This window comes from Solanum lycopersicum, chromosome 1 (assembly GCF_036512215.1).
Source record: "Solanum lycopersicum chromosome 1, SLM_r2.1".
In the NCBI taxonomy this organism is placed as follows: Eukaryota; Viridiplantae; Streptophyta; class Magnoliopsida; order Solanales; family Solanaceae; genus Solanum; species Solanum lycopersicum.
In genome coordinates, this window is record NC_090800.1 from 57,002,952 (window position 1) to 57,015,332 (window position 12,381).

Here is a 12,381-nt window from a genome sequence, read left to right on the forward strand (position 1 = left end):
TCTATTATTAAGGTTGACATTAGGATCAAAAGTTATTTTTCTAAAAAATATTTTCTACTCTCTAGAAAAAGAAGAAGAAGATATTTTTTAAAAATTATTTTTCATTCAAATATTAAAAATATTTTTTATTCATCAATCAAAAATGAAAAAATAAATTAAAAATTCACTCTTTTTTAAGGCAAAATATTTTCCTTCCTACTTAATATGAAACATAGGGAAGTATGAGTGTCATAGGATAGTCTTTTCTTTTTTTTAGAAAAAGAAAATTAATTTTTTTTAGATATGCATAGTCATGGAGTTAATTGAAAATAATATTTAAATATATGTGTTCATCAGTGTTTTCACAAACATTTTTTGGGCGAGTCTCAAGATTAATTTCGAGATAAGGTGTATCAAAAATGCTTTTGGGCGTAAATTAAAAACGTAGATTCATAAAATGTAAGTCCTAAAATTTGAGGTGTAAGTCCTGAACATAAAAATGTAAGTTCTGGGTGTAAAAACGTACGCCCGAATGTTTTTTAATTTTTTTCCTTTAAGTCATATTTTTATTATTAGTGTAGTAATATTTCTCAGATAATAATGATAATCCTTTGTTTTTTCATTATTTAATATTAATATTTATCTCACATAACATATCATAATTCATTAAAAAGTTTATTTTTACTTATTTTATTAATAATAAAACTATATAATTAAATATATATGTGACTATGCCTCATATATCCATGGAACTTACGCCCCGTATCTTGAATCTTACACCTCACCCCATACTGTATAAAATGTCTCAACTAATGCCCCGCCTTTTAAAATACTGGTGCCCGTAGACATTAATTTATTTTTTGATTTAATAATGACGTGACGTCAGTGAAGTAGTGAAAAAACAAAATGAAAGGTGAGAGGAGTGAAGTCTCGATGTGTATATATATGTACATAGAGGAGTAGCAAAGAAAGAAGCATTACAATTACATTGAAACAGAAAGTGAAGGAAGTTAGAAAATTCTGAAAACGGTTATCGCTTTGAGTTTTAGGGTTTGAAATCTTCATGTACTTGCTCATGGAGTCCAAAGGTTTGCTTCTTCTCCAAGTTTTCTCTGTTTACTCTGGTTATCTATCTTCAACTCATATTTCTTTGTTACGATTATGGCAGTAGATCTTGAACAGATACTGAAGGAACTTCATCACCGTTGGCTTCTCCCCCATGAAGTTTGTCAAATCTTGCGCAATCATCAAAGTTTCTGCTTGACTCAACAGCTTCAACTCAAACCTCCAGGTTCATCATTATATCCACAAACGATTTTCCTTTGCATTTATTTTAACTAATATACCTTTTCGGTTTCAGCTGGTTCCATCTTTCTATATGATCGGAAACTACTACCAAATTTCTGTAAAGATGGTCACCATTGGAGAAAGAACAAGGACGGTCAAACTATTAAAGAAGCTCATGAAAAGTTTAAGGTACGCTCTAATATGCTTAAGCTCATTTTCTCTTATCGTGTTCTTGTCATTTTCAAAGAAAAATTTCTGATTTTTGGTGAAGTAGTATCCAATTGGTGGAGTCGCCTATGTTTTTCTGGTTGCTCTTTTCAATCTGTAGTATAAACGTGGGATTGCCTGTGTTTAACAGCTTTGTGTTTTATCTTTGATTTAGTTTATCTTGACATCTTTACTGCTTAAAAGCAACTTTTAGGAAATCAGATTACTTTTTTCTTTGGGTGTAATAGTTTATTCATATTGTGGGAAAATCACTCTATACAAGAAATATACCAAGTTGAATTTTAAAGGAAGTCAAGAACCACCTATGAGAGACCATATGTTAAATGTTCTCTCCAAGTTGTAGTAATGTTTCCATTTTACGTTGGTTTTAGCGTAAATCAAGTGAAACAACACTGTTTTCAGCTTGAATTGACTGTTTTAATCGGATACAGATTCTTAGGCCTGTTAACATATTTACTGGTGCTAGTTAAAATAGCACAGATCAAATATAGAGAATTTTAATAGTCGACACCAGCCACCTTGTTTAGTATTAAGACATAGTTGATTATTTTAATTGAAGTGCAAAATCTTTGCCATCAGATGAAGTTTCTATAAAGTTATGCGACCTAGAATTCCCTGAAAGCACCCTCCAAGTTCATTGATATATCTATAAAGTAAGGCCTAACTCAACCTCAAAAGTTAGCTCATGAGGGGAGGATTTCTCATGACAATATAACAGGACCATATCCCATTCCGTCAATCGATGTGGGACTTTTCAGCGTTGATACCATAACACGAGGCTCAACATTGAGAAATATAACAAGCGGCTAGCTCATGAGGAGAGGATTGCTCATGACAATATAACAAGACCACAATCCATTCCCTCAATCAATGTGGGACTTTTTAGCATTATAACATAACACGGGCCTCAACATTGAGAAAGATAACAAGCAGGATCAGTATGTCTAACTCTTATACCATGTACATAATTGAATTTTGGGCCTTACTCAATCCCAAAAGCTAGATCATGAAGGGAAGATTGTCCAAGACCACAAAAAGGGACCACAATTTAGTTCTTCAATGAATGTGAAACTTAACAGTAAGTTTGAACAAAGAATACAAAAGCTTATTGTATTTAGAAAACACATGGATATATATGCAAGCTGCTCTTCTAGTTACTCTAATATCTTCTAAACAATAAGGCAACCTTTATTACTTGACCTTTATGACCAATAGAAATCCAGACAATTTGTATCAGTTGCATGAAGACTAGACGACCTAATTATATTTAAATTCACAGAGCAACGACTTCTTTACATTTTGGACTAGATCTTGACCAAACGATTGTGCATCTAGTAACTTTCTCTTTATTTAAAACATCAACCTTTTTTCTGACTGCAGGCAGGCAGCGTCGATGTTCTTCACTGTTACTATGTCCATGGGGAGGGCAACAAGAACTTTCAGAGGCGAAGTTATTGGATGCTTGAAGAGTGAGTCTCTGTTTTTGGTGTCCTGTTAGCTTGTTCTGTAATGTTGCTTTGAGGTGAAGATGTGTGCTAGGGGAAAATTACAGAAACAGATTATGTAGTTTGACGAATACTTATCAGTTTAAGCCAGTTTCACATATAATTTCATTTTCCTTTATCTGATTTGATGTTTATCAGTTATGTGGATATTCCTTACTGTTCATTCTTTTGTCAGGTTTCCAAACTTTGATTATATTTTGTGCTGTATATTAGATCTAAAAGAATGTCAATGTATAGTATTGTTCTTCAAAGAATTTCTCAAAGGTTTGGATATGTAGAGGTTCTCTCAAAGGGTTTTGAAGCGATATGTATGTTTCCTGTTAATTTAATCTTGTATGGTTCCTCAACGGGTGGTTTGTGCAATCTGGTGTTCCATATATTTCTTTGGTCAGTAAATGGTCACGGTGGTTGCCTTGAGACCCAGAATATTCTATGCTAAAACTAATAGGAAATGGATTTTGTTAAGAGTACATTGGAGGCAGGATTAGATGATAACTTCACCTATTGAACTTAATGGAGGTTCACATCCCGGTATGCTTCTTACTCCTTCCCTTAGAAAAAGAATAAGGAGATCTGATTTAAGGAAAAGAGGCATCGTCTTTTGATTCTGAAAGAGTTCACTTCTAGGAATGGTGTTACTCTTTTAAGTTCAGTCCACACTACATTGTTGATGTTTCAGTTTACTTCAGTGATCAAGTATCACCCGCTGTTACTTTTTCTTTTCATTTTAATATTAAGATTGGTCCTTTCTGACTTAGATTGCATGCACCTCAACGACTCCACCTGGAAGCTTATCCAGGTCACAAGCACAGGATGTCAAGATAACCTTGTCCACCCAGGTTGGAGCAGACTGCTCTCACAAAGTGTTCGCTGGGAATCGAACTTGCATTCTCCAAATTGTTATTCCCATGCCTCAACGTCTATGCAATCACCTTGTGACTATATCTTTTTGTCGTAGAGCTTTCCTTAGTCTAGTGATTTTCCTCTAGCTTTCCTTGGTTGCAGTGGAAGTACCTCCAAAATAGAACTAATTATGGTGGTTTTGAGTCATTGAGAAGAGAGGTTAAATACAAAAACAACACCTTAATTGCGCCAGTTTTCTAACATGCTACTATTGTCCCAACAGGGGAACTCATTTTTCAAGATGCTTCTTCAGAAGCTCCTCGTTTGAGGGTTGTGGAAAGTTCTTTAGAAGAAGAAAGGGGAAGGGTCGAGGAAGATGATCGGTAGGAGGTGGTTCTGAAAACACAGTGCTTGGGGGTTGGCAGAGTTCCTAGAAGAAGAACTGGAGAGTATATGAGGAAGAAGATGACTGGAGGGTGGAAGGAGGTTCCGAAAACACAGTGCTGGAGGGGAGGGAGTTCTATGGAAGAAGAAAGGGGTCAGGGTCCTGGGAAGAAGATGGTGGGCGACAGAAGTTGTTAAAATTCTTTTCTTTTTCCCCTCACAAGCTTTTTATTAGGGGATAGCTTGGCTCAAGAGCCACATGGCTTTTTTTCATTTCTTTATTATTTGCCATGTTGCGACATGCGAAGCTCAATTTATTTTACTGGTTAGTCATGAGGGACTTAATAGTCACACATGGATTAAAGTTGGCGTGACTAATAGGTAGAAGACTCAGTTGAGGTGTCTCAGTTAAGCTTGTTGCAAAGTTTAGGAGTTTTTCTATGCATTATGCCAAAAAATAAATATACATTTACCACTTGCTGTAAATATACTAAAAGAAGTTGCAAAACAGTCCCTGTTCATGCATTGCACATTTGATGGTGCTACTACGTAGTTATTAATTATGCCCACTCTTGTAGATATTCTTTGGGGTTGATTATGCTTTGGAATTTTTTCTGTAGCAAAAAGAGATGTTCTGGAGGGACTTATCAAATCCAAAATAAATTAATAAATATCCTCTAGGGAAATGCTCCATCACCAAGCTTTTATGGTAATACTGGCTTATTAAGTAGGCTTGAGTTTCCCTCAGATAATTACATCCTTCTTCCTTTGTGCGACTTAGTATATCTCTAGCTCGTATTTAAGTGTTTTATTGAAAAAGGAATGGCAGTGGAGATCTTAAGAAAATATTTTATGTTCTTAGTATCTGATATAGTCCTTGTAGACTTTAGCATGATCGTTCTTGATTTTATTTTGCAGACAGTTGGAGCACATCGTCCTTGTGCATTACAGAGATGTAAAAGAGGTATTTCCACAACAGTTTAATGATATGGTTGTTGCTGTATGTTTCTGGGGATGCGTTTCTGTTTGTTAATTCTCTGATTTTACACTTAATATCTGTCTTCTGTTTTACGTAGTCCTGCATCATATATATCTACATGGTGTTTGTCTGTGTTTTCTACATTATAACTTGCAGATGTGGAGGCTACCATGATGGATTTATTTTATTATTTTTTTTAAGACGCTGATTTGCAAAGAAGTTTCTGGGGTCGAGGAAGGGGAATATGAAATGAATGTCTTATAACTACTAGAAATATTAGTACTCACTCCATTTCATATTATATGGCGATGTTTGATAGATGGGAAATGTAGTTTGAGATTTTAACTGACATGTTTTTGAAGTTAGTGGTAGTGGAAAAAAGTATTGAAATATGGTTAAAAAGTTTGTCTTATAGAGAAAACCTCACATCGAAGTTTAAAATTTGAATATACTAAATAATTTAAATTATTGAAAGTTGTGAAAATTATTTAGTATTAATATTACCAAAGTGAATAATGTCTTAACATTGAAACGTCCCTACATAAAAAAGAATACTCCCTCCGTCCCATTTTACGTGGCAACATTTGACCCGGCACGGAGTTTAAGAAATAATGAAGAGTTTGAAATGTTTACCAAATTGCCCTTCCAAAAAGTAACTCATTTTTCTCTCTCCTCATAAATGTATTAGAAAATTAAGTGGGACCAATAAGGGTAAAAGAGAAATTATACCTTTAAATACTTACCATATAAGGAAATGTGGCATTCTTTTTGGAACTGACCAAAAAGGAAATGTTGCCACATAAAATGGGACGGAGGGAGTATCATCGAAATAAGAGTAGTATGACAAGAAAGGAGAATTTTATTCTTAGTTAAAGTGCGTGTACCCAATTTACTTGTATTTGTGTGTAATCTGTATTGTTATATGTCAAATAATCTTAAAAACATCATAACGTTCTATTGAAGATCAATAGTAGTTGTCAATAACAGGAAACAAAATAGATTGATATGCTATACAGGAGTGTCTTTTGTCCTGCTCATATGTTGGATAAGTTCTTTATGTTTGCATATTAATAGGTTAATTTTGCTTAATTAATCTAGTAATTATCAGAATAGTTTATCAACTTAGTTGTTCAAGGCAAATATCTACTGTTACTCCTGGAAACACAATGGTATACCAGAAAGTTGTTGCATAGAGTATGCTTCTTCTGTGTTTATATTAATTGGGGAAAATACTCAGAAAATCTAGTCACCAGTTCCTTTTTTATGGGGATGAATACAGAGAGTTATCAAGCTACATGTAGCAAACTGACTTATTATGACATGGTGTGTGCTTTTAGTCTCTATCATAGTAGATTAACATATATTATTGATATGTGCCATGCAGGGTTACAGACTAGGTGCCTCCCGTCTGCAACCTGTACATCCAGGGTTATTGCTTGAAAATCCCGACAGTAGTTCCAAGCCTTGCTTTGTATTTGGCCCAGCATTTCAGAAATCTCATACATCAAATCCAAGCTTAGTTGACTTGAAAGAACAAGCACTCTCTTCTGAACTTCACAGTGGTGATTCCAAAGGTAGTTTTCTCTTTGATGCTTCCCTTAATTCATAATGTTTTGATAAGGAAACTGGTACAGTAATATAGCACTTCATAAGCTGTTCTTATATAATACAGACTAAGGACCTTGTTTTGTCTTGTTAGGACTTGTGGCGTTTTCGAGGTCAAAGGAGAGGTTTCAGCTCAATCCACAAGTTAGAGCATTCATGTCTTCTGGCTTTCGTAAATTTGAAAGAAATTTAAATGTTATGCTACAGAGAAAGTTCTACTCGGGACACTATAATCTGGCTGATTTGCGGTCCAGTAAACTCACTTATGCAAAATTATATGCTGGTAAAGCTGTGGCGAACAACAGAAGCAGATTGGCAATTACTTCTGGAAAAGTATTTGAGGTACTATAATTTGTGTTATAGATGTATTCATGCAGTCATTGGTGTCCCTCTTTCTTGTTTTCCCTTCAAGGAGAAGGGGGTAGGGAAATAAGCACTAAAAACAATTGAGATATTGGAAATTTGTAAGTTCTTGGTACAGATCTTCAATGTGTTTCATCTGTAGGATCAAACATGCTTTTATCATATTTTTAGTCTTTTATCGTTTTCCATAGTCTGGTTCGGAACTTCTGATAGCATACCCAAAAGAGGTTAAATTTTTTATAAAGTAGATATATAGAGAAACATTTAATATAATGGTTGGCATATCTTGATTTAACTAGAATTATTCTTCTGACATTATGATTTATTGCAATGTGTCCAGTTCTTGAACATCTGCATTGTTCAGTGTTGGTGATGCAAATTCATGTTCAAAGGCAAACTTACTTTCAAATGTGGATTTGGAAATTTCGGTTGCTCCATTTGTACCTTCTTTTTTGGTTTTCTAAAAATAATTGACCTATTATGGCTACATTAAGACACATTATCTTCTATCGTTTGCCCACAGGTTTGAACTGCGATATTTGTATTCATGTAGTTTTTATAAGCATTCCGTTAACACTACTACTATTTCTTATTATTGTAGGAGAATATCCATGTTGCTCCTCCTCAGATTCAGAACATTTCCAGCTCTCAGACAGTTGTTACTCCTGATGCTGCAGTTAAAACTAGTTCCTTGGATGGTGGACTCAACAGTGATGAAGTTGGAAGCCTAAAGAAACTTGATATCCTTGGAAAATGGATGGATAGAGAGTTCGCTGGAGGCAACAAGTCCCTGATGTCCTCTGATTCTGGCAACTACTGGAATACCCTTGACACTGATAATGGGGATAAAGAAGTTTCCACTTTATCACGTCACTTGCTGTTGGAAGCTAATTCCGTAGGCACTTCTCCATCCCAAAAGCAGCTGTTCAGGATCTTTGATTTTTCTCCACAATGGGCCTTCTCAGGAGTGGAAACAAAGGTAAACTTATCTGATCTGATAGAATGGTCCATTTTTCTACTCGTAACTTTGAAATCACATGAAGCGATATTGTATTAGTTGTAAATGTTAAATATTCAGATATACAACTTTATTTCTCTTTCAGGTTTTGATTGTAGGTACCTTTCTTGTCCATCGGAAATATCTTACCTGTCTCAAATGGAGCTGTATGTTTGGTGAAGTTGAGGTGTCTGCAGAAGTTCAGACTCAAAGTATTCGATGTCAAGTTCCTTTTCATGCTCCTGGACATGTTCCTTTTTATGTAACCTGCGGCAATAGGTTAGCATGCAGTGAGGTGCGGGAGTTTGAATATCGTGAAAAATCATCAGAACTTGCTCTTGCCCTTCGACCAAGTGATGAAGTGCATCTGCAAGTACAATTAGTTAAATTGCTATATTCAGGACTAAACAAAAAATTCTTGGATTGTTCCAGTAGAGAGTGTGAAAATTGTAAATTGAAGACCCAGTTATGTTCTTTGAAATGCCAGACTGGAAATGCTACTGAAAGATTAGAGGACTTACTTGCCGTTATTGAATGCGATCACATCAACTTCAAAGATGTGCAGATTCAGAATTTCATGAAGGATAAACTTTATGAATGGCTAGTCTCTAGAGCACACGAAGAAGATAAAGGTCCAAATATTTTAAATGACCAAGGCAAAGGGGTTATTCATCTAGTGGCTGCCCTAGGTTATGAATGGGGGTTGCTTCCATTAATTGCTGCCGGTATTAGTCCTAATTTCCGAGATGCATGTGGTAGGACAGCTCTTCACTGGGCCGCACATTATGGAAGGTGAGTGGGCCCATCAAATTTGTACCTGGACTAATTTACCATCAACATCAAAACCTTTTAGAGTTTGTTAGCTCTCACTGCTTTTAAGTTTCTTCTTTCTCCTTTGGGCATCTAGTGAGCCTGCGTTAGAACAGCAGCTCTGTAAGGCAGGTCCAACCCAACCAGCTTCCTCCTGTATGCATCAAGAACATCACTCCTCCATTTAAGGCTGTTGTTTAGAGACATGTCACTGCTTTAATGTTTCCTGTATCCATAGTTAGTTGGAATGTGCATGCATTTATAATAATAATAGTTGAATAATGAAAGACCATAAAGTTCTCTTTGTTTCTATAGTGTATTCCCTGCCGTTTGATCATGCATTTTCCATTGAAATTCACCTCGGGTAAGTGTGAATTTATATACTATATTTGTGAAGAGAAAAAACTGTATGAGCACGTCCCAGGAATTCTGCAACAGAAGCTTCATAAGTGAGCTATGTGTTGCATATATTGATACATTACTCTCAGCAGTTGAATTATTGATAGCAAAAAGGAAAAATCACCTTAACTTGCTAAGTCCAACAGAAGATCGATATTCATTTAAAATTAATTCATATTAATGATCTACTTTAGGGAAGATATGGTGATTGCACTTATCAAGCTAGGTGTAGCTGCTGGTGCTGTTGATGATCCAACTACTGCATCCCCTGGGGGGCGAACAGCTGCTGATTTGGCTTCTAGTAGAGGTTACAAAGGGATTGCTGGATACTTGGCAGAATCAGATCTTACTTCTCATCATCAATTATTGGCTACCAGTAAAAATGCTTTAGACACTATTGGTGCTGGGCTTGAAGCTGAAAAGGTATATGAATCTGCAGTTCAAGAGATTGTTCCTTTGAATGGAACAATAGATGATGATGTTTCCTTGAAAGCATCTCTTGCTTCACTAAGGAAATCAGCTCATGCTGCAGCATTGATTCAAGCTGCTTTTAGAGCTCGTTCATTCCGGCAGAGACAGCTTAGAGAGAGTAGAAATGATGTTTCTGAAGCTTCACTTGACCTTGTTGCCCTGGGCTCCTTGAACAAGGTCCAAAAGGTGAACTGTTTTGAGGACTATTTACACTCGGCTGCCATAAACATTCAGCAGAAATATTGTGGCTGGAAGGGGAGGAGAGAATTTTTGAAGGTACACAACCAGATTGTGAAAATGCAGGTAATGGCCATGTTTTTTCTTCTTCCCTTTTTTGTGTGTCTGCTAATAAGTATGACTTTTATTTAAGTACTTGTTTTAGCTAAACTGGTCTGTTGGTATATTTCTATTGGGGATGTCCCATTGTTTACACTTTCTAGCTTTCAGATAGCCTTTTTTGTTAGTTTTGACCTCTGGCTAATTGGAAAATATTATTTACAATTGGATACTAAGCCTGTCATCTTCACCATTCTGCTTGTTAATGATGTAACTTTTAGCATGAGAAATAGAAGAGTACTGTCCATAGTCTTGTTCTTACTAAAGACTGCACAAGAAGGGTAAGAAATTATATATTACATAGTGCAAGTTGTTTTTTCTCCCCCTGTTGGTCCCAATGATTTGGCTTTTGCTTAAACTGACTCTGTGCAGGAAGTGTAAGATTGTCTGTCCTTAGATGCTTTAAGCAAGTGTGTAGATGATGATGGCTAGATTGTGACTGACATCAAATCACTTTGGAACCCTGCTAATCACATCTCTTCATCCCTCTTAGTTACTGGCCCTTATGTAGTTGAAATTTCACACGAACTTGTGGCGTGGACATCTCATAAATCATTGAGGGATAGATTGAAAAATTCTTTCATCTTTCACTCTGAAGTTAGTTTAGATTAGATAATCTTTCCCTGATGTATTTGATGAGGTAATTGACTTTTATTTGACTAACTTAAATTGGACATGTTTAGTGAATCATTAATAATCTCTCCACCTTCAGAGTGCAGTTAAAAATATTTTACATCATGTTATGATTTCAGGCTCTTGTACGTGGACATGAAGTTCGGAAGCAATATAAAAAGTTTGTATGGGCGGTCAGTATCCTTGAAAAGGGCATTTTGCGTTGGAGGAGGAAAAAAACAGGATTACGAGGATTTTGGCCAGAAAAAACAAGCGAGACAGGAATAGTAGAGCGTGAGAAGGAGGAGGAGTATGATTATCTAAGTATTGGTCTAAAACAGAAGTGTGCTGGAGTTGAGAAGGCTTTGGGTAGAGTTGAGTCCATGGTACGTCATCCAGAGGCAAGAGATCAGTATATGAGGATGGTTGCCAAGTTTAAAAGTTGTAAGGTGAGCCTAATCTTGTGGTAGGAGAATTTAGAATACAAGCGAAGCCGCCCGCCTCTTGTATTAATGCATTGTACCTGTGTTGATTTTACTATCTATTCTGACATGGTAGATCTCTTGCCAGTAAGCAATCAACTAACATACTGTACCTGTGTTTGTTTGTGCAGCTGGATGACGGAGGGAGAGAAGTAAATAGGTCATCACCACCAGTTTAGGTTTTCAATAAAATGTACTGATTGATTGTAGTCTGAAATATAGTCATGTGGGAAGAGAACACATTGCGTAATGATAGAGGTTAGAATGATCAAAATGGATAGAGAGATTGTATAGGCTGAAACCTAACAAATAGATTCCATCTACGTATATTCTTGCATCCAATGTTAATAATACTCCTGCAAATGTTAATATTCTTTTAGAAATATAATGTTGTCCATCTGAAAGCAAAATTTGGTATTCAAATAATTATGCAGGCAGAGAACTTCTCTTAAGACCTGCTCCTCCTCCGTATTATTCTTCGTTGTTGTACGATAAGGTTATTGATACTAACTTAGCATCATGGTCTTATATCTCTACTCTCACTTGTTTAGTCATACTTTTGAAGAATAACAGTGGTTGGTTGGCTAATCAATATAAAAATAATATTTGGCAACATTTATGTTTGATCAATGTCAACACTTTGTATTGGATTAATATTCAAAAGTATTCACTTTTTCTTTCAACTTCTGAAAACAATCCTAATTCAAAATTGTTTATTTTGAGGTTGTGTTTGGGGTGTTGGTTTAACTATATGCTCCAAAATGCAATGGTGAGCACCAATTTTCAAAAATAACATTCTCTTATCACTAAAACTTAGAGGATATTATAATAACCACCTTCACTTAGCATTTTATAAGCAAAATACAACTAAAACGAACAATCTTTGTGAAAATGATGGATTTCTAATGACATGTCATATTTTTTAATCCATGTGCAAGTTATATGAGTTTAACACTTATAATAAAATGTTTGTCAGTTTGACCATAAGCATACAAGCTTTGCAAACTTGAAGGGAAAAATAGTGTTTAAGGTTATATTTTGAGGATAAGTTTTTAAATGCAAGTGTGATTGTTTTGGCCAATAACTTTTTAAAATTAAAAA

General features: G+C 35.5%; 1 protein-coding gene across 3 annotated transcripts; it reads left to right on the forward strand.

Annotated features, from left to right (window-relative positions):
• Positions 1–877: 877 nt before the first annotated feature.
• On the forward strand, positions 878–11,684 carry SR4 (calmodulin-binding transcription factor SR4). 3 transcript variants are annotated; one of them, XM_010320384.4, is made up of 12 exons: positions 878–1,067; positions 1,151–1,270; positions 1,340–1,455; positions 2,875–2,963; positions 5,145–5,190; positions 6,590–6,779; positions 6,905–7,152; positions 7,775–8,152; positions 8,277–8,962; positions 9,574–10,153; positions 10,939–11,247; positions 11,412–11,684. In XM_010320384.4, the coding sequence occupies exons 1-12, from the start codon at positions 1,043–1,045 to the stop codon at positions 11,457–11,459; spliced, it is 2,835 nt and encodes a 944-aa protein (XP_010318686.1). In that variant the 5' UTR covers positions 878–1,042; the 3' UTR covers positions 11,460–11,684.
• Positions 11,685–12,381: the final 697 nt, after the last annotated feature.

Coding starts and splice junctions, on each gene's coding strand:
- SR4 (XM_010320382.4), top strand. CDS start 1,043: ATGTACTTGCTCATGGAGTCCAAAG. Junction 6,780..6,904: donor TCACAGTGGTGATTCCAAAG/GTAGTTTTCTCT, acceptor TTGTCTTGTTAG/GACTTGTGGCGTTTTCGAGG. Junction 11,248..11,411: donor CCAAGTTTAAAAGTTGTAAG/GTGAGCCTAATC, acceptor TTGTTTGTGCAG/CTGGATGACGGAGGGAGAGA.